Source organism: Misgurnus anguillicaudatus, chromosome 22 (assembly GCF_027580225.2).
Source record: "Misgurnus anguillicaudatus chromosome 22, ASM2758022v2, whole genome shotgun sequence".
Taxonomy (NCBI): Eukaryota; Metazoa; Chordata; class Actinopteri; order Cypriniformes; family Cobitidae; genus Misgurnus; species Misgurnus anguillicaudatus.
The window spans coordinates 50,220,401-50,243,412 of record NC_073358.2 but is presented as its reverse complement, the minus strand read 5'-3'; the positions used below and the strand labels follow the sequence as shown (position 1 = coordinate 50,243,412).

Sequence of the window (23,012 nt, the reverse complement as noted above, 5' to 3'; positions counted from 1 at the left end):
AAAACATAATGCATAATAATGATTTTTATTACGAACAAACAGTAACATTGTAAAATATTATTTATACAATAAAATAACTGTTTTCTAATTTACTGTAAAACAATTAATTGCTTTCTTAATTATTTACGTTTATTCAGCTGCTCATTTCTATTGGCAGTAAATAGATTTTTTATTTTAAGTTATGTTGCCATGATTGAGAGGTCTTATCTTATCACTTTTTACAGTGTTGCATATTTTAAAATTTAATTAATTTCTGTGATGCTCTGGTAAACATTTATTATTATTATTATTATTATTATTGTCATATTTTTTGTTTAATTATCATTAAGCCACATTATTTGTCACTTTACGTTACAGCTCGAAAGAAATATGATATTGATAGATGTATTTCACAACTGATTCCCTTAAGGTGCAACGACTGTTTTCAGAAGAAATTTTGTTAAGCTATACATTTGTTTCTTGGGAACATAATTGTATGTGTGGGTGCAATTGCAAAAATGAGTGACAGAGAATATAATTTATGTGCATGTGACTTACAGTGAAATAACATAGAAATCTATATTTTTTCCCCTGGGAATTGACCTTTATCTACAGAAATATGTATGGAAACACTCATTGGAACAACGACCGTATCCAAAGCGCACCTGCAACACACGCACGCACACACAATGGTTTCTATGTTTTGTGGGGACATTAAATACTGTATGGACGTAATGCATTTTATAATGTACAATTAAAGCCTTAAATACAATTGCATTCCAAACTATGACAGCAATTTCTTAATCGGTAATTACATTTAAGCTAGGCAGCAGACGCTTTTAGCAACGTACACAGATTAGGAAACAATAAAAGCGATGTATCATAGGGACGCTTTAATATGCTTATAACAAGATGAAAGTTTTCACTATTGCGAAACCAGAATTGTTGAGAGAAAAAGAGAGTTTTTTTAACTGAAAATGGAGAAGAGATGCGTTCAATATCTATGGAAGATATGGGGTTTTAATTGTTTTTTGAATGTATATATACACATTTTATTTTGGCAATTTTTTTGTATATTAAAAAAATATATTTTGAAAAAGAAAATTAAAGCATAAAAATATATTTAGCCCCCCATATATTTCAATCCAAGGAAATATTTTACGTTGCATTGAAAAAAAAACGAATCTGATAAAATAACAGTTTCAAAAATGTTACAATTAAATATAGTTTCAACTTCAAATATACACTTGTATTTAGCATATATTTAACATGTTTTTTTGTAAATAATACATTTTTTTGCAATGAATGTAAAATTAGAAATGTAATACGTTTAATGTATGTTTATATCCGTTTATATATAATGATTAAAACTAAATATATTTCCAAATTCAAAAATATATTCAATTGAGCATTTCTTTCTACAAAATGCATTTAGCATATATTTAAAATATTTTTTTGGCAGAATTGTTTTCAAATAATTGCTTTAATAAACCAAAAAAAATTTTTTTCGTTATTAAACGCAGAAAATCACCAAAGAACAATGGTAACATTTGCAACAGTGTGTTTGAAAGCAAATTAATCACGTTTGTATAGTATCGCAGTCGTCTGTCTGAATGATCGTACAGTACACATGTGACATTAGTCATTCATGAGTGGGAACAAATTTTTAAGTGCCATGCCCACTTTATTCTTCCGGCTTACCGCCTTGTTTAACATACGCTACTAAACTTGCCAACAAATGTCGTCGCTATCATTTCTCTCGCTGGATCGCGTCGCGTGCACAGCATCCATCAACCCAATATCACGCAAATACGTCCATGGGTAACCAACAGCAATGCCAGATTATCTCCGCGGCTGCAGCTCTGTTTCTAACGATTGGTGTCATTCTTCTGATCGTCATTCCCACTAAAGACAGCCAAGAGCCAGCAAATTTAATGGTAATATCATATTTTGCATTAAATAACATGCTAAAAATAGAAAATATGGCTGTGTGAGTAAGCAACTCTCAGTCACGAGAGCGATAGCCTGCTTATGTGTGTTTTAAATCATTGTGTTCTGGTGGTGCATAAACTTTGAAAAAAAAAATCTTGTACTCATTGATTTATTGCACTTACTGAGTATTGTATAAGTGTTTATACTGTCTTGTAGAATGAATGGTTTTATAAAACATTGTTCCATAAAAATATTGGTGAATTTGTGTTTTAAATGGAGTACATCTTATTGTAGATGGCCCTAATTTTTGTATCTTTACGTTCTTTCCATTGTTTGTTACAGTTTGGCATTGTCTTGGATGCTGGGTCCTCCCATACATCCTTGTTCATCTACAAATGGCCAGCAGACAAGCAAAATGGTACAGGCATTGTGAGTCAACAATCAGAGTGTCATGTTAAAGGTGAGTAAATAAACAATGTGTAAATAAAAAAGAATACAAAGGGTATGTGAAATTGCTCAAACTATCCTTATATGTATCACAAACCTCAGAATTTGTCTTCAATTACATCTTTTTTTTAGAAACATATACGGATACCCAGATTTGGTTTCAATATGTATCAGATTTTCTAAGAATTGCTAATGCCAGTTTTCTTCTCATGTTTCATTGTCATCACCTGTTCCTTATTTAGTTCAGTTATAGCCTGCGTCCGAAAACTTAGGCAGCTGCGTCGTGAGACAATGACTTTGGAGGCATGAAGGCAGCTAAGATAAACGCTTTCGGACACACTTGATTGGCAGCGTTTTTTTTTTTTATATAAACAGAGAGCACCATTGTGGTAACTAATCGCGTATTTGAAAACTGCAATACTAATTTCTCGCTAGAAATGTAATTAAAATGTGAATAAAGTGAAAAAATACCTTTATTTACACTAAATTTCTCGACCAATCACATTCCCCATGCTCGCACATTCATACAATTGTGGGACAAGATCTCAGGAGTCAGGAAGTAAACCTAACATTGAATTGGGACATGACTTGATGCCTTCCTGCCTTGGAAAGCTGCCACAGTCTTAGTTCCTTGCCCGTGTGCCAGTGTTTGTCCGATCTCGTCTATGTTCGTTTGTGATATGAGTTTCTTTTGCTTGTCATTCTGTTATTCCTGTTTATTGTTTTAATATTTTTAAGTATATTATAATTTAATTCGCTCCTCCATCATGTTCCTGCGAGATCATAACCTGACAACTTACACACTTCCTATTTTGTGGTAATGCATCAACTGTGACCTATCTGAACATTTCATAATCACTGTGATTCATCTCGCACTTATATACAGATTTGACAATAAAAAGATGCTTTTTTTACCCAAAGATTAGAAAACAATAAATTGATTTGTCATAGAAAGGCAATAAAACAAGTGTATATACCAAGAGAGATTTGCATATAGTCTGGACTTTATCATCATCTCTGTAAATAAATAAAATATTAAAGTGGAATTTGGTGATTCGCTTTAGTTGTTTAAAGACTGATCCACTTTCTTCCTTTCTCACTTTATCTCACTTTCCCCAACCAGGAGGTGGGATCTCCAGTTATGCAGGTATTAAAGGAGGAGCAGCCCAGAGCCTTCAGGAGTGTATGGAACAAGCTGTTCAGGCCATCCCCAAACCTAAACACAAACTCACTCCTCTGTATCTTGGGGCCACAGCAGGCATGAGACTGTTGAAGTGAGTCAGGATGCTCACAGTGTTTTCTTACTGCGTTATAATCACTGTAACAAACAGCCATTCGTGGCTTCTTTAATAATTCAGTTCATTAATTGAGAAACAGTCCACTTTATTTATTTATTTATTTTAATTTAAAAGCACCCTTATAATGTACAAGTCCCCAATTGTCAATGAAACCTGCAGGAACCATAATACAGTACATACAGAGCATACAGAAAAACTGTGTTGAAATAAAGTGGAATGCTTTGTAAGATAACAAATATACATTTACTTGTGTCATATCACAGTATTTCTAAACCGAAAGAGTCAGATGAGATTTTGAAAGAAGTGGAAGATAAGCTGAAGACCTACCCGTTCAGCTTTAAAGGGGCCAAGATTTTAAGTGGACAAGAGGAGGGAGCCTATGGTTGGGTCACAGTCAACTACCTGCTTGAGAACTATGTTAAGGTAAATGCAGCGTTTTAAAATATTTTTATTATATCCATCTTGTATATCTTGTCATTTAATATTTTATTTGACCTCATCACCCATAAACATAAAGGTTTTCAGTAACATAACCAAAACCTGATCCTAAAGAAAAATCGTTATACGTTAAAACACAAATAACTTCTTATTCTCTATTCTATTTAAATGTATGCACTGATGCTTTAAAGCCTAGAAAGCAATGCACAAAAATCAAGCACCTGCAATGAATATCAATAATCTCTTTCCAGCTTAAATGGGCCATGTTTCTTTCCTGGGAAATGCTCATACTTATAAAATGAACAACGTGGATGCACTGCAGGCCATTTTTTATATAAGCGGCTAACAAATGCGTAAAAATTATTATCCTCCTTCAGGATAATCTAAACCAGTGGTCTCCAACAAAAAAGTTTTGAGTTTTATTTTGAGTTAAACAAAAAAGTAAAAAAGTAGCCCTCTAGATTCACTGAAAAAAAACTAGTAAAATTTACTTTAAAAAATCCTCGTAACAAATTTTTAAAATTTACTGCTTTTTTAAGTACAACTTACCTACTAAAATGAAATAAAATCTACTTAATAATGCATGAAAAACATATGTTAAATAATTAAGTAAATGTTACTTCATTATTTTTTTAGAAGTTAGATTTATTTTAATCGTTTAGGTAAAGTCTATTAGTTGTTGTTTTTTTATTGAAGCATTGCGGTCCTAAAAATATTAAATAAATTGTATTTACTGTTTGTTATTTTCTTTAACATACTTCTATGGACTTAGTTATTTTTAGTGTTCTAAATTGCATTATAACACAAAATTCATGACTAATCTTTGGGTAGTAGCGTCTGCTAAATGTTTAAATGTAAATGTTATTGTCAAATCTGCAGATAAGTGTGAGATGAGTCAGAATGATTATGAAATGTTCAGATAGGTCACATAAGTCAGTCATTGAATAAACTTGATTCTGAACAGAAACGCACACAAACTGCATTTTTAACATGTATTGTCAGCCCTGTGGAGAGAAATACAATAAAATGTTCTGAACAGGGTTTATGTACTAAACACTGATCACCTGAATGGTGACTTCACAAAATTATCATTTACAACAAAACAACATCAATGATATAAGAGCTTAAACCTTTATGACATTTCACTAACAAATATTTAAGTAGTTAAGGTTCTTATCAGTTCTTATTTTGTGATAAAGCTTAAAAAATTAAAATATTCAGAAGCAACGGATTGTGGGTATTCCTTACAACATGTGCAAATAAATATTTTTAGTTTAATGGATTTAATATTCTTAAGTTAAATTAACTAATATTTTTTTACTTGAATCTGCTAAAGTTTTTGATTAAAATTACTTAATTATTTTAGGACTATGTGCAGTGACTATAAAACAGTTAAATAATACAAGAAAATATCTAATATGACTTACTATTCCCACACAGTTCATTTTTACATGAATTAATTGTGTATTTATCGTCATTTTACTTAGGAAAATCTAGTTCTCAATAAATGTTAATATACTTATGTAGAAATTATGAGAGTTAATCAAATATATATATCTACACCAAAAAGTTTCAAAATTTCTAGGTTGCGCATGCACCTATAGGAAATGTACTTTGTAGCCCAGGAGATGGATTGCATTTTATCGCAATGCACATGCGTTGAATGTCTGCATGCATATACAAGTCAAATCATTGTTCGATAATTCACGTACTCTACATGTAAAAAACAGCCTATACTCTGGGCTTGGGGCCACCCGAAGTCAGTTTAGTATAAGTATAGACGGTTTCAGCAGTAACAACATAAACACGCGGCTTTCGTGGTCATCACGTAACTTCCGGTAAACTCTGCGAAGTATAAATAACAACAAAGTCCTTTTAAAATAGTTTATTTATATAACAAGCAAAATAAACAACACGTAGATTACATAGGAACCCAAAACATTCATTATTTCTGACGAGGTATTTTTTTTTTAAGAGTTCAGTTTCAGCAACTAGTCTGACCATTAAACAAACAGAAACCGGAAGTAAATTTGGTACCAGATCCTTATCACGTCACCACACGTGCGCCCGATGAAACGGTCTATAAACATATTGATGAATCATGCTTTTTGCATAAAAACTTTTGCATGCTACACACTGAATGTCTTTATTGTCACTTTACAGCTGTACAATGAAATCAGGTCTCTCATTTAAAGTGCACATGCAAAATACAAAGACTTAATAGTAAACATTTAAGTTGTGCAATAACAGTGCAATGTAGATACAGTATATGTTAAAGGATAATTCCGGTATTTAACACTTTGAGTCTCATTTCTGGTTTGTTTTGGATGAACTACAGTGATGGACACTGACATTTTGACAATGGGTCGTGTCTTGAGTTTTTGACTCGTTTAGAAGCGTCTCTTGACTGCTTCAGAATGGAAGTCAATGGCCATGCACAAACAAGTCATTAAAACAACACTTAACGTTCATTTTCAAAACTGTGCTACTCACCGACTGGTTCGTGGTGTTCGTTGATGATTAAAAACAAGTTTTGTAGCGAAATACAGTTTCTGTCGTGTTTTATTTGGCATTTTGTAAAATTCCATTGACTTCTCTGGAAGACTCATTGCTGGCTGATATATCACTCCGCCGCCGGGAAACAGAAAAGGGTCTGTTTACATGTGGTTGTTGTTTTTTCGCTCGGTTTCTCTCAAAATAAATTTTTACCATATTTGTAGGGCTGGACCAGAATATTCGAATATTCGTTCCGTGGGTTGACATTCGATTTTCAGTTTTGAGATTCGAATATATATATAAATATTTTGCAGCGTTAATGCAGAGCTTTTGCCAAGCAGGAAGTGCGCTTCACGCTCCCGCTCTATAGGTGGCGCAGAGAGACCAACATCCATAGCCAACAGCCACCAAACGCCACCAGTGGAAGAGATCGCCTCAAACGGAAAACGCGCTTCCTGCTTTGGCATTCACACTAATAATGTTGTAAATAACGTTCAGTTTCTTGCATAAACTGATTGATTTGCTTCACAAGACGTCAATATGTCACACGGAGTTATGGGGGATTACTGTTGTATTGGATATGCTTTAGCTCTTAAAGTGTGCGGATCTGTTGACTTGCATGACGGAGCACTGGGGTTTCTCCAAAATATCTTCTATATTGTTCTGCTGATGTAAAAAAAACATTTTGGATGGTGTAAGTGTTATAAATAATCTTGATTTTGAAAGTATGCTACTGTTTTATTACAGTTTGTTGGACTACGTTCATTCATGCTTCAGACTCAAATATAGAGCAGAAGTATATACGCGGTTGTGAGGTATCTGAAAAAATAGTTCCACTATAGCAAATAACACGGATTGAGATCATACATTGCGCCAATATATTTGTTTTTAATCATCAACGAACACCACGAACCACTCGGTGAGTAGTACAGTTTTGAAAATGAATGTTAAGTGTTGTTTTAATGACATTTTGTGCATGGTCATTGACTTCCATTCTGAAGCATTCAAGAGACGCTTCTAAATGAGTCGAAAAGTCAAGACACGACCCATTGTCAAAATTTCTGTGTCCATCACTGTAGTTCATCCAAAACAAACCAGAAATGAGACTCAAAGTGTTAAATACCGGAATTATCCTTTAAAGAATGAATATTAGGAGATATTGCACAGATCCCCTATTAGGCGTAATATAAAAGTTTTTTGAACATACTTTAAAATGATATTTAAATTGCCACCAGCCTTGCTTTCAGTTTCTCTCTATTCTCTCCCTTGATCATTTTCCAGTATGATTTTGTGGGTCAATGGCTGTCCACAGGCAGACCCACAATCGGTGCACTAGACTTTGGTGGAGCTTCGACTCAGATCACCTTTGTGACTGAAGAAACGATAGAGAACAAGACTAATTTCATGAAATTACAACTGTATGGGAAAGACTATAAGATATACACTCAGAGCTTTCTGTGCTATGGGAGAGAACAGGTCTTACTCAGACTGCTGGCTCATCTAATCACGGTTAAGTATTACCTTCATATAGAAGTATACACAAATAACCTCTCCTATACATGAATTACCACATCTCTCTATCAAACCAATATATAGGGGGATAGTTCATAGTTCTGGGGAAATTCTGTCATCTTTTACACACCACAAACCTGTATAATTGTCTTTGTTCTGCTGAACACAAAGGAAGACATTTATAATCAAGCAGAAAACAGGAGCACCATTTACTTCCATATAAGGAGAGTAAATACTATGGAAGTCAATGTTGCTCAAAAACTGTTAAGTGTTATAAAAACTACAAATTTATAAAGGTTTGTAACAACTTGAGGGTAAGTAAAAGATGCAGAATTTTCATTTTTGGATGAACTATCCTTTTAAAGAGAACCAGCATATATTAAATGATTTTGAGATGAACAGAAGTTAGTGTTTAGATATCATACTTCCTTGACATCTCTATTTCTTTGTGTGTCTTATAGACTCAAGGATCAGACAGCTCTGTAGTTCACCCCTGCTATCCTGCAGGTTACAGTCACTCTGTAAAGCTGGGCAGTGTGTTTGATACTCCATGCTTTAAGAGACAAACTCCTTATAAGCCTGATGGCATCCTGCAAATAACTGGAACTGGAGACTACAATCGATGTCTAGGAAATGTTACCCATCTCTTTTCTTTCAACAACTGTTCTTATTCCAAATGCTCTTTTGATGGAGTCTTTCAGCCTAACATTACAGGAAACTTTATGGTAGGAGATCTTTATTACTTTTAATGGAACATTAACGTTATACAGCATGCATTTTGTTTAACCCTAATGAGTCCCTTGGGGTCAATCTTACCCCCAAGACACTTTTATTTAGTTAAAAAACATGGTTCCCTTCATCTCAGTGGAATAAGATTTTGTGACTTTTCCAGATTATCTGTCAAGACTCATATTAAATAAACTGGGCTTGATTCCGTCGTTCTAAAGAGGTGTAAAAAATTCACCAAAAGAGGCCCTTTGCGGGTAAAAATGACCCCAATTGAAATGAATGGGAAATGCAAAAAAAACAACATTGTTTTTTCTTGTTATTCATCAAATAAAATCAATGCATTCAGCATAAATCTGAAATTTTTGACACAGAAAGGTAGGGCTGGAACTAGAGCACAAATGCAATATAGAAAAAACATGCTCAATCACACACACAAACACACACACACACACACACACACACAAATAGACACACACAAACACACAAAGGTATGACTGCCACAGACAGCATTTTTTACAGAATTTGGCGAAAAAAACTGCCACAGATGCAAAACAAAGACATAAAGACACTGTAAAACTTACACACACATAAAGACACAGACACACACAAAAAGACAAAATCACAAACACGCACACACACACACACACACACACGCGCGCACACACACGCACACAAACACTCTTACGTTTAGTCAAATTTCTGTGGTATTTTGTAAAAACCGACATTTCAAAATAACACGGTCTCACACCCATGGCGTCAACACTTGACGACACTTGACCACGCGCCAACACGCTGACGCGGAGGGCATACCTATACTATTTTTGGACGAACTGGGGACTTCAATACCACTAGGTACGCGAAATTAAACAGTTGTCGCCTGGCATTGGGGTTAGGGTTAGGTTTGGGTAGGGATGTCATTATGTAAATCTAACCCTAAACCGACGCGAAAATGGTAGAAAATGGTAAGAAAATAGGAAAGAGAATGCAACGGACTTAATAGTATTGAAGTCCCCAGTTCGTCAAAAAATATTGACGCCATGGGGTGAGACTGGGTTGTTCAAAATGCATCAGAAAATTATACTATTTGAAATAATATTTATTTTTAATGGCCTTTCTAATGTTTATATAAACATAAATTCACAAAATGTTTTACTAAAGTATTGATGTTGAGCAGTTGGCCACATTCAGTGAAATGAATGGGTCTCTATGGGCCTCTGCTGGTCAAAATTATTTATTTCCTAAACTGTAACCATAAAACTGTTTTTTTCTAAACACCGAATGGTCGAATTCAACACATAATATCTAGATCAATATCTAAAAACAATTTAAATCAAATTTAGATCATAATTTATGTGAATTGTTTCATAAAATGTGATATTTTACAGGCAAGCTAGTGGTTAAGTTGAGGAATTGAGTGGTAAACAGGTACAAAAGTACTTCATACCTCCCAAAACAAAGCATTATTGTATAGATGGGAAGTAAACAGAAAAAAAGATATATTATTTGTATCATTAAAATGTATACACTGTAAAAAAATCAGTAGAAATTACAATGTTATTGCAGCTGGGTTGCCAGTAATTTACCGTAGATTTACATTTATGTTATTTACTGGCAAGAGTTTGTTCAAAGTTAAATACATTTTAAATATTAACAAGTCTTTATCTTTATAGAATAAAACTATACAATAACAGCCTCATGCAAAGCATTCTGGGAACCAGAAATAATATTCAACCTTTTTCTGTTTTTTGCTCCAGATTTTGTTTCCCAGAATGATTTGCTTGATGCGTTTTTTTTTTTGTTTTTTTTTACTCTGTAAAGACAAAGACTTGTAAATGTTTAATGTTCATTTAACTTTTAACAAAATGTTGCCAGTAAATAACATAAATCTAAATCCACTGCAATTTACCGGCAACCCAGCTGCAATTTCTACGGATTTTTTTTACAGTGTATATTTTTTGTAATCACCCTTTTAATTTCTGGGGTCATTTTTACCCCCAGGGAACTCTAACGTATACAAGAAAATAGGGGCTTATGAGGGTTAAATATATATGTTTATCAACTGACATAAAATGCTATTTATTTTTTTCATCTCTTGAGACATTATAGTGTCCTGATTTGTGTTTAAGCAGTTAATAAATAAGGCTTTTGAATAAATTAAAATACTTTGTTTCATAATAATTGACTATGTAATCTTTCTTTGGCACAGGCATTTTCTGCATTCTTCTACACTCATTTGTTCCTTCAAGAAACTGCTGGCATCCCCATCACCTCCCCAGCACACTTCAAGAATGCTGTCCGTGCTGTCTGCAACATGAGCATTCAGGAGGTACCACCTCATTGGGCTTATTTTGAACCTGCTATTCGGAAATATAGACGATCTCTGTATGGCAGCAATCAACTACTAGGCCAAAGATTGAGAGTCTCAGGTTCTCAGAGAACTTACTTTCATCTTCAATGAAGATATTTAATATGTGTTCTCTGGATTCCATGATGTAGTGTAGTGTATACTGCCGACACATTTATTTGGCTAGACTTTAGTCTAGTATGAGTGTCTAAATTTTAAATAGAGTTCAGATACGCCCTCAGAAAAGGGAATTTAAAAAAATTATTTCTATATGTTTTTTTGTTGTTGTTGTTGTTTTTTAAGAACTTAACTTCTCTATCACTTTCCATCTGTTAGATGAACACTAAGGTTCCGGATCAGGAAAACCGTTTGAAAGATCACTGTGCAGTCTCCATCTTTGTCCAGGAGCTCCTTATAAATGGATATGGCTTTAATGATTCCTCCTTCCCACACATCTCTTTTCAGAACAAGGTAAGCCTCACTTTAAGACAGCCCTGTATGGATATCAATGGATATCTTCATTAAATACTGTTTTAATTAAAGTGAAAGTGACATGTTTGTCAAGGATGGTCACCCATACTCGAAATGTGACCTCTGCATTTAACCCATCCCAGTGAGTAGTGAACACACACACAACCAGGACAGCTATCAATGCAATGCGAACCACTGATGTAGAGGATAACTGGCTTTCTATCTTAATAGATAGAGTCGAGCCTTATTTTTTCTTCCTCATTAAATATACTGTTTTTTTCTGGGGAAATATCAGGAAAATCCGACTTTTACCATTTTAAAGTGTTATAATTGGGTCCCCAGTGCTTCTATCAACCTAGAAAATGTGAAAAGCACAATTTAGGAACTTAGATTTGGTAAACCATTCTCTGCAAGCATGTAAATAAATAGTTAACTGAAATTTGTCTCCCCTTGTGATGTCAGAAGGGGATAATACCTTAAGCCCCTTAATCTGCACTATCCAATCAGGGCACTGACATTTAGTGCAGAGATCAGCTCATTTGCATTTAAAGGACACACCTAAAAACGGCAAATAATTGCTCACACATACAAAGTGTCAATTTTAACATGTTATAATAAATTATCTATATGGTATTTTAAGCTTGAACTTCACATATGTACTCTGGGGGACACCAAAGATTTATTTGACACCTAAAAAAAGTCTTGTGAAATGTCCCCTTTAAATCATGAAGAAATTTTTGTTTTGTTTTGAATACTGTTTCATGTTATGCCTTGATAAGACAATGTCAACAAGTTACTTTGGTTTGCAGGCGGGAGACGCCTCTGTTGGCTGGACCCTTGGCTACATGCTAAGTTTAAGCAACCTGCTTCCTGCCGAAGATATCATTCTAAGAAAAATGCTGCGTCTTGATGCCTGGATTGCCCTGGTCGTCATTTTTTCCCTTCTTCTCATAATGGCTTTATTTTTTCTGCTACGTGCTAGTTGTAAGAAAGAAAGTACTGATGTCGTTTAATAACAAGCACAAGGCACTGAATTAATTGTATTGCTCGCCTTGTATATTATTATGCGCTGATGAGATTTTCTGTCTTTAGTGAGTATAGTTGGCCAACCTCTACTGTTTACAATACAACAACAATTATGATGCAAAAGAAGTGTAAATGTCTAAGCATATTGTACTTTTTCAGCAATTTATTTCTTTTCAGTCATGATATCATAAGAAGAGAGACTGTTAGAAGACGCTGTGCTAGTTTTAGTTGGAACAGTAAAGGATTTGCCAGTGTTTTATTTGTGCTAAGGGTATTCATTATCATGTTTCTTTAAATAAACATGGTTTTATGGGAATTTGGTATTGTGCTTTAAAAGGGATAGTTCACCGAAAAAAAAGATGCAATATGAAGTTAAAAACACTGAAATGTTTAAAATGTCAAATGGAAGTATATGTATACCAAAATAGTTGTGTACCTTTGGATAATTTCTTGATTCATTTTTGTCTGCAAACGGAAAAACTAATAAACAGTTCATTTAACACATATTCCGTGAACATAAAACACTAGTTTTGGGTTTGTTTTTGTCAGAAATTGACCTAATGCATCAAATAAATATACAAAAAAATCCAAAACGAATAATCAAGCATTTTATCATCAAAGTGCATTTTGCTCCACCAGAAGTTTTCTTGTTCTTAGCGCTTGTAAAATTTGATTCATTTATTTGTGTCCACGGCACGAAATTCAGCCTCTTTTCATGCCTTGAGCACAAATGTCTTTTCGTGTAACTCGCACAAATTTCTCTAAATAGTTTTTCGTGTCCGTTGCACAACTTTCTTTTTCGTTTCATTTTATGTATTGTTTTCTCATTATTATTTTATTTTTTCAATTTTCTTACCATTGTCGCTTGGATTGGGGTTAGAATCAGTTTCTGTTACTTTTTCAGACATCCTAACCCAAGCCCCAACTCCAATAGTTTTAAATGCGCAAGAAAACATGTAGAAACAAATACATAAAAGTACACATAAACCCAAACCCCAAATCTAACCCAAAGTGACAATGATTTAAAAATAGAGGGAAAAATGAGAAAACAATATGAAACGAAAAAGAAAGTCGTGCCACTGACAGAAAAAAAACTATTTTTAGAAATGTGTGTGGGTGACACGAAAATAACATTTGTGCTCAAGGCACAAAAAAGCAGAATTTCATGCTATGAACACAAATAAATTAATATTTTTTTGTGATTATAACACAACTTTCCAAGAGATCATGTTGCAAGTAGCAGTATAAATATTAACATTAAATAGGATCTTAAGGGAACACTATGCCGCAGTAGGACATTGTATCACTTTAGGCCAGACATGAAGCTGCTTGCTGGAGCACGGTGTGGTAGAGGGTGTAGCATATACGCGCGTACCAGTGAACAACATTGTTATACTATAATAATCAAATACTATACAATAGGCATATAATCCAGGAGCTGGCCCTATAGCTTTTTTGGGGCCCTAAGCAGATTTCAAAACCAGGCCCCCATAATTTAATGTACACAACATACTAACTTTACACAGATTATATCACACAATCTGACAATGTCAAATTAAATGTAATTTCAATTTGCATGCTACATCAATGTATTTAGAATACATACAACAACATAAATATAAAAGTGCAAATTGTGCAAACAGTTTATTCAAAAAGAAAAAATGCTGATGCCACTGTCACTGGGAGAGTACATGAAATGTGAAGAACTACCCAAAGATTTGGTAGTATATACTTTAGATAAAGTATTTATCTTTATCATGCAGGAATGCAAGTAGTTCCACTGTCTGCCACAATACTGTTGTTTAAATTTAAGTTCAAAACAACCATTGCAATAATCGGGTTTCAGCGCGCAGGGCCGTCAAGGCGACGGCCCTTCATGCACAAAAATGATTTTGTCATCACACAAATCTCTTAGACGCGAACAGCAAGCAGTACATGCTGCATGCGCAGGGAGCTTATTGATTGAATAAAAAACACTGGAATTGAACAACAGGATAAATTCCCCACACAACAATCAACAGTAAAATGATAATAAATACAAAACCTTAGTATAAGTAAAGACATAAAATATTACAAAATAAGAACAGAGTGGGCTAATTTGCATAATGTTAATGACGCGATGACGCTTGCGGAGGTGTGTCTCATTGTGCATGCTTGGAAGTTAAACGTTTTGGATTATGGGTAATGTAGTATCGTATAAGAATGCAATGTTTACGTTACTTATTTCAATAAAAATAAAAACAAGACTTATTTTAGTGATGTTGCGGTGGTAGTCTTTGGCAAACTATGATACCTTTTAGAGGCTAAAGAGAAAAAGAGAAAAGCAGAGAAAGGAAAGCAATCACAAGGTAGAGGTAGGCCTATTTTCTGCTTTACATTGTTTAATGCCTATACGCTAATTTAAAAACATTATAAAAATGTCCATACCCCTCTCTAACTGAGATATTTTCATTTTTGTCTGTTTTAATTTCACTTGTCAAATTGCATTGCTATGAAATATTTTACACCAGTGGGGCCCATTTTCATGGTCTCGCCTAGGGCCCCATAACCCAAAGGGCCAGCCCTGTCAGCGTGTGTACAGATAATCAAACAAAATTGTCTCTGTAAACTGCTATGGCATCGTGATTGCCTTACCAGTTTGAGAATTAAGTTTTTATTGAAGATAACATTTGAATAAAAGTAAGATGATAATGCTTGTTTTACATTATAATGAATGGCGTCATTGAGTAGTTTAACAGGTTTTACAGCTCTCTCTCTTCTGCAGAAGTATTTAGATAAAAAGGGACATTTAGCTCAAGTGTATTGTATTAGCAGCACTACAGGTGAATTCCCAGGAAATAATGTAAAGATTTACAGCTTGTATGACACACACGTGCCCACAAAATTGCATTCACTGTCACACATCCTTACACTTAAATGGACCGACACATATACAATTGCATAGCTCAAGTGCTCATGGGTTCAGTTCCAAGGAAACACATATATATGTATAGCTTGACAAATGTTCTTGTGAAAACACGTTATGTCTCAAGGGGAACGACTTGTGAAATACATGTATCATCATCATAAACAAAGATGAATCTATATTATTTCATTTACAATATGCAGTGTTATGTGCATTGTAAAACAAACACAGCATTGTTGTCAAATCAACATATATTTTTTATGTTACTTGAACTTAAAGAATTAAGTTAAACAATTTTATATCAAAACTTGATTTCATAAGTTATGTAAACTTTTTTAAGCCAAAACTTAAAATAGTATAATAGGTTGAATTGACTTGTAAAACCAAGTTGTTTCAACTTCATGCTGCATTTTTTACAGTGTATTTCCTGTATTTGCATCTTAATAAATAGGATGTAAAATATATATGGATGCTCATTGAAACTTTTCTTGTGTACTGTATTGCTATTTTCATTGCAGAAAATGTCACCAAAGAGCCCTCAAAGCATTAGATTTCGAGTTGCGGTGTTCTGACAATTGACTTGAATTAAATATTTATTGAAGATGACATCTGAATGAAAGTAAGATGATAATGCTTGTTTTACATTAAAATGAGTAGTAGCACTAAATGTCATTTCCCAGAGAGATGTATTTCATAATTCACTGTAAGTCGCGTGCACACAAAAATGCATTCACTGTCACTCATCCTTGCACGTAAAGGGACCGACACATATACAATTATGTGAAAACACCTGCATTTAGACAGATGGGGTGCATGTAGCTCAAGTGGTCATGGGTTCAGTTCCAAGGAAACACATATACTGATAAAATGTATAGCTTGACAAATGAAGGGTTTGGTTCCAAAATGCAATAAATTTTGTCTTATTTGGGTAAAAATGTGAACTTGTAATGAGACTCTCCAATCATGGTGTAAAAACCATAAAATGATTACATATTTGTTTCACATTGCAAAATAATGGGAAACTCATCAAATCCATGGAATAACACCAATGGATATTTGGGAATTGTGTTATGACTAAAGAAAAGAAAAGTAAATCAAACTGTTACAGTATATCATCTTTTAAATATGTTACAGTATCTTCAGTGTAGTCACTTAGAGATTTTATCTTATCATTTTATCATTCAGCATCTTGAGATCTCACACTGAGATGCTTTTTAAACAATATTGAAGAAGTTTACATCTATTCTGAAATATTACTGGCTGATTTTTCATTATCCAGTCCAAACATGCACTTCAGAGACCTGATCTCACGAATTTCCGTGGCATAGTCACGGAATTTTGTGCTCATTTTTCCGTGGCATTCTCACGGATCTCCGCATTTGGACTGTCTTTTTCCGTGGCATTCTCACGGATTGGTTACTCAACTGTTTTGTCCTATTTTCTTACCATTTTCGCTTCGGTTTAGGGTTAGATTTACATGAAATTACATCCCTACCCAAACCCAACTCTAACCCCAATGCCAGGCGACAATTGTTTAAAGTTTAGAAAATTTAAAAGAATAAACCAGGAAAAATAGTATAAACCAATAGTTAAAGTGACATACTAATGCAAACACCAAATCTAACCCTAAACCGAAGCGAAAATGGTTTGAAAACAGGAAAAAGCAGTTGAGTAAAAGACAGTCTGTAGCAGGGCCACGGAAAAATGCGGAGATCCGTGAGAATGCCACGGAAAAATTAGCACAAAATTCCGTGACTATCCCATGGAACTTTGTGAGATCATGTTGTCAGAAACTTTATGAAAGTTAGTCCCATTCATGATTTTACATGTCCTTTGATGTGTAAGTGTGTATTAGTATAAATCACCTTTATTTTAAGAGTGTATACGATAGTGAAATAATAGTAAAACTGTAATATTATGAAATATTATCTCACAATAAAATAACTTTAATTGAAAAATGTTTAAACAGGGCCCGGCCCGTGGGGTTTTAAGGCCCTGGGCAAGATCATGAAGATGTATATTGTTGTTTTCAGTGAATTGTCATTGTGTTTACTCAAATCTAAATCTAATATTAAATCTTTGTGTGGCAGGGCTCAATGCAAAGGGGTTTTCAGCTGGCCTGATCCAGCAAGTGGTTCAGTAATGAAGTATATTTGTCAGGATTCTGCCGGAGTCTTGTTGGGTTTTAATATCTAGTTCAGTATGGCAGGGTTCTGACAGTACAATGTTTTGTGTGGGAAAACGTGGTCTTAGTATTGTTATATTAGACCACGTTTTTGCTGTGTCTCGTCACTTTTACCCCGCTCCCTTGTCATCCTCCTCTTTATTGTTTAACCCATGTCACCTGTCGTCCTCATTAGTTCTCCCCTATTTAAAGTCCTTGTGTTGTTTGGTCTTTACCCGTGCGTTTGTTTCTCTCCTGTTCCAGTCCTGTTTCCTGTGAGTTAAATCAAATAGTATTTTTGTGCATTGTGTAATCTTGTCTTGTTTATGGTGTAGTTTAGTGTATATATATATCTTGTCTAGTTCAGTGTCAGTTTAGAGTCTTGTTCATATTGTTCTGTTTTACCCCCTCGTGGGTTTTTGTTTTCTCGTTTATTTGTTAAATAAATTATCTGTTATCCTCATCTGCTGTCTGCGTCTGGGTTCATCTACCAAACCCTAACAGACGCACGTGTCAGTATAGAACCCAGCAGACAGTCATCATGCGACGGGCACAGAATCCCGAATGGTGGAGGTCCATCACCTCTCAGACCCTAGCGGGCAAGAGTCCGTTTCCTCCTCAGAGAGGACTCTCCCTGCAGGACTACGCCCTGGCCGTAGAGCGCAGCAAGGGGAACTATCCAGACTTCCTGGCCAGCGAATACTTTGTGGCTGGCCTCAACGATCCTCCACCGGTTCCAGAGCGGGAGAGCCTGGTCTCTATGCCCTTCTGGGAGATGGTGGACTGTCTTGGAAGACAGCAACAGTCCCGGGGTGAGAGAGCATCGGTCAGCCGTCTATCATCCATTCCAGAGGGTCTTGTCATGGGAGTGATGACAGTGGGAGACCCGGCACTCACCTCCTCGACCCCAGAGAGTTCTGCCCAACCTGTCAGCCTCCGTGGTAAGCGAGAAAGAAGGATCTCATGGGAGTCATCGTCCGGAGGGTCCTCTTCAGAGCCTATCACTCCCGTCACTGTACCTCTCTCTTCTCCCGTACTCTCTGCACCTCGGCCTAAAAAGAAGAAGCGGAAGAAGGGATCGTCGGCTCTCCGGCCACCGCTGCAGCCCCTGCCGTCTGCGCAGCCACCGCTGCAGCCCCTGCCGTCTGCGCAGCCCTCGCTGCAGCCCCTGCCGTCTGCGCAGCCCCCGCTGCAGCCCCTGCCGTCTGCGCAGCCCCCGCTGCAGCCCCTGCCGTCTGCGCAGCCCCCGCTGCAGCCCCTGCCGTCTGCGCAGCCCCCGCTGCAGCCCCTGCCGTCTGCGCAGCCCCCGCTGCAGCCCCTGCCGTCTGCGCAGCCCCCGCTGCAGCCCCTGCCGTCTGCGCAGCCACCGCTGCAGCCCCTGCCGTCTGCGCAGCCACCGCTGCAGCCCCTGCCGTCTGCGCAGCCACCGCTGCAGCCCCTGCCGTCTGCGCAGCCACCGCTGCAGCCCCTGCCGTCTGCGCAGCCACCGCTGCAGCCCCTGCCGTCTGCGCAGCCACCGCTGCAGCCCCTAGCGTCTGCGCAGCCACCGCTGCAGCCCCTAGCGTCTGCGCAGCCACCGCTGCAGCCCCTAGCGTCTGCGCAGCCACCGCTGCAGCCCCAGCCGTCTGCGCAGCCACCGCTGCAGCCCCAGCCGTCCCTGCTGCCGGCCGCAGCGCCCCCTGTCATCATGGTCCCTGTCTCGTCCCCGCTGCCGGCCGCAGCGCCCCCTGTCATCATGGTCCCTGTCTCGTCCCCGCTGCCGGCCGCAGCGCCCCCTGTCATGGTCCCTGTCTCGTCCCCGCTGCCGGCCGCAGCGCCCCCTGTCATGGCTCCTGTGTCTGCCCCTTTCCTGCCCGGAGACCCTACCTTGTTCCCCATTGTGCCTCCTGTCCTCCCTGCCTCAGCCTTGACTCAGTCTGCCCCTTTTGCACCTGCCTTACCAACCAACACCCCCAAGCCTACCCGGACTCCTCGTCCTAAACCTTCTACCTCCGCCCCAGGACCCAAGACCCCTTGTCCTCCCAGCTCCACCCCTCATGGACTTCCTCATGTGAACATTTTTGTTCCCCCACCCCCCTCCCTTTAATGATGTTTTTATTGTTTCACCCCAACCCCTTTGTTGTTATTGCTTGTCTTCCTCTGTTAATGTTTGTAATGTTTTCATGTTTCTTGTCTAGTGTACAGTCTGTCTTGTCCTGTGTCTCTCCTTGAGGGCCGCCAGGTGGCGTCCCTTGAGGGGAGGGTACTGTCAGGATTCTGCCGGAGTCTTGTTGGGTTTTAATATCTAGTTCAGTATGGCAGGGTTCTGACAGTACAATGTTTTGTGTGGGAAAACGTGGTCTTAGTATTGTTATATTAGACCACGTTTTTGCCGTGTCTCGTCACTTTTACCCCGCTCCCTTGTCATCTTCCTCTTTATTGTTTAACCCATGTCACCTGTCGTCCTCATTAGTTCTCCCCTATTTAAAGTCCTTGTGTTGTTTGGTCTTTACACGTGCGTTTGTTTCTCTCCTGTTCCAGTCCTGTTTCCTGTGAGTTAAATCAAATAGTATTTTTGTGCATTGTGTAATCTTGTCTTGTTTATGGTGTAGTTTAGTGTATATATATATATATATCTTGTCTAGTTTAGTGTCAGTTTAGTGTCTTGTTCATATTGTTCTGATTTGCCCCCTTGTGGGTTTTTGTTTTCTTGTTTATTTGTTAAATAAATTATCTGTTAACTTCATCCACTGTCTGCATCTGGGTTCATCCGGTACCAAACCCTAACAATATTAAGTAATAAAATTGGAAACAAATAATCAGATTATGATAACTATAGCACAGATAAATATGCACATGAAATACACAATGCTGTTTTTTCTGGGTCAGTTTTCAGGTTAAAAAAATTGGTAACACTTTACAATTAGGTTCATTAGTTAATGTATTACCTAGCATGAACAAACCATGAGCAATACATTTGTTACAGTATTTATTAATCTTTGTTAATGTTAGTTAATAGAAATAAAGCTTTTAGTTGTTTGTTCATGTTAGTTCACAGTGCATTAACTAACGTTATTACACGGCTCTCTGGAATGCTTGATTCTGATTGGTCAGTTGAGACATTTGCAGGTTCGTTCTTTTCAAATAATAACCGCTCCAAAGTAATAACGCATAGCCGGTGCTACTTGTATGTTTTAAATCCCTCTGGGCCAACAAAGATTACTGTTTGGCGCCATCTTGTGACAAACACTGGACAACCACAATTAAGAATGGAACATTTTGACATTAATTTTAACATGTACGGAAAAAACAAAACATTTAAACAGTGGATAGAAGAACGAACAACGACAAGACACAGAGAGCTTACTGAGACTGAACTTGACAAAAAAGAGCATGACAGCGAAGCAACACACAAAAAAATACAGAATGGGCATTAAAACTTCTCAAAGTGGCTAAAAGAGAAAAAAAATGGAGACAGACAAAGTATGAAGCAGAGGATCTTAATAAGGTATTACGATCATTTTATGCATCTGTGCAAAGTTTCGCGGAAGGATAAAAATGTTAATTTAAAAAAAATATGCCAATAAAATGTTTCAAATTCATATTCATATCCAGTTTTTTTTCTTATGTGGCAAGTAGCCGTGCAATAAGCGGGATAATGTCGAGGCAGCCGGTAGTTATCGGGTAAATACGCCCCTTCAGTGTGATACAAGACCCTCCTCTTCTTCATGTCGGGTCCTGATCACACTGTCGGGGCTTATTTCCCGATAACTACTGGCTCCCTCTACATTATCCCTTGCTTAACAAGATTTTAATAAAGTATTAGTAATTGTTGAACACTGTTAGACATTCTCAAGGATTTTTAAAGTAACCTACTGGCAACACTGTTACCAGTAGGCTACTGTAAATAAGATTTACAGTTCTAAACTGTATTTCCATTTAACAGTATTTAAATGCTACTGTAAATATATAATACAGTGTGCTACCATAAAAAACCCAGGTTTACAGTATACTACTGTATACTATACTACTATTCTTTTTATACATTCATTTTTATTATATTTAAATTAGCTATAATTTTTAGATAAAATTAATATTTACATTTTAACCTACAGATACTGCTAACATTTAATTCAAAGAGACAATTTCAAATATTGAAGCCTTTATTTAAAACAATACAAATACTTTAAGAAGTTGTGTGAAATTACATTTAAAACATACACATTTCAAATCATTTGCAGTAATACATTTAAAATAACACAAATTATAAACATACATTTTAGTTAATCCAAAAATGATAATTTTATAATTTAAACAATGATTTTCTCTGGTTTTCCAGTTACAATGGGAGTAGTCTGTGACCGGATTATGGCTCCACATTATACGTGCTATATATTTCAAGTGTCCCAAAGACATACAAAAAGGGGTGATGAAAATATAATCCATATAATCAATTTTGACCCGTCATTTCTCTAAATGAGTAATGCAAGTAAACAGCTATACCTGATGGATAGGATGCTCAAAGTCAAGTTTACTGTCAGGTCTGCAACAACCAGGATATACCAACAAAATATACACATGTGTAGATGCAATATTTGGAGAGTCTTTGGCATAGGACTTCACACACAATCATGTCTGCCTTTAGACGACTTTATTAAATTATGTCAAGTTACATGGAGTTATGCTATAATGATTTGGTGTTCCCTTTCAGTCGGTCACTACGACGTCACGTCGTGACCGACGAATTGGGAACCGCTTCGCGGGTGACCTATCTGCTTCGAGAAACCTTTAAAACGCCAATGAACTTGGCATGCAGATAATTGCATCTGCCGGCGCCGCCCCGCCGCGCAGGTATTTAATAAGCGGCAGGTGCAGCCATCAAACCAGCCCCTTAGCTTCGAAAGCTGGCAGACTGACTGCTCACGAGAAGCTACTCTCTGCTCTTTGGAGAACTCTGCGTGTTCGATTTGGTTGGGCAAAGGCATTTCAGCGGAGGCTCGCGGGTGTTCCACCTCTCTTTTTTTTTATTTTTTGACTTTTTTCTCACTCTTAGTTGAGTGTGTGCGTAGCCGTTCCCCTGTGTGCTTCATCAACATCAGCACATTAAAAGAGTATTTCCTCTAAAAGAGTATTGCGGTGTTCTGCGTCTTTTTAAAGACAGCATTTCACTTGCACTGAGACGGGAGCGTCTTTTTAAAGATGTCTTTCTGTCCGTGTTTCTGGATGCGGCAAATGTATGGGTCCCCGGGTGGCCACGATCGTTTTCTCTCGTGCGCAAGAGTGCATGCTGAG

The 23,012-nt window shown here is 36.9% G+C and overlaps 2 protein-coding genes across 2 annotated transcripts in view; one reads left to right on the top strand and one right to left on the bottom strand.

Moving 5' to 3' along the window:
- The window catches only part of LOC129439605 (polyunsaturated fatty acid 5-lipoxygenase-like), a 260,317-nt gene that overhangs the window by 37,060 nt on the left and 200,245 nt on the right, over nt 1–23,012 (bottom strand). The gene's annotated exons all lie outside the window — the stretch shown is intronic.
- LOC129439608 (ectonucleoside triphosphate diphosphohydrolase 2-like) lies at nt 1,680–12,934 on the top strand. The gene is made up of 9 exons (XM_055198342.2): nt 1,680–1,916; nt 2,254–2,371; nt 3,482–3,632; nt 3,920–4,079; nt 7,872–8,099; nt 8,564–8,827; nt 11,038–11,157; nt 11,512–11,646; nt 12,456–12,934. Exons 1-9 carry the CDS (start codon nt 1,797–1,799, stop codon nt 12,657–12,659), a joined length of 1,500 nt encoding a protein of 499 aa, XP_055054317.2. The 5' UTR covers nt 1,680–1,796; the 3' UTR covers nt 12,660–12,934.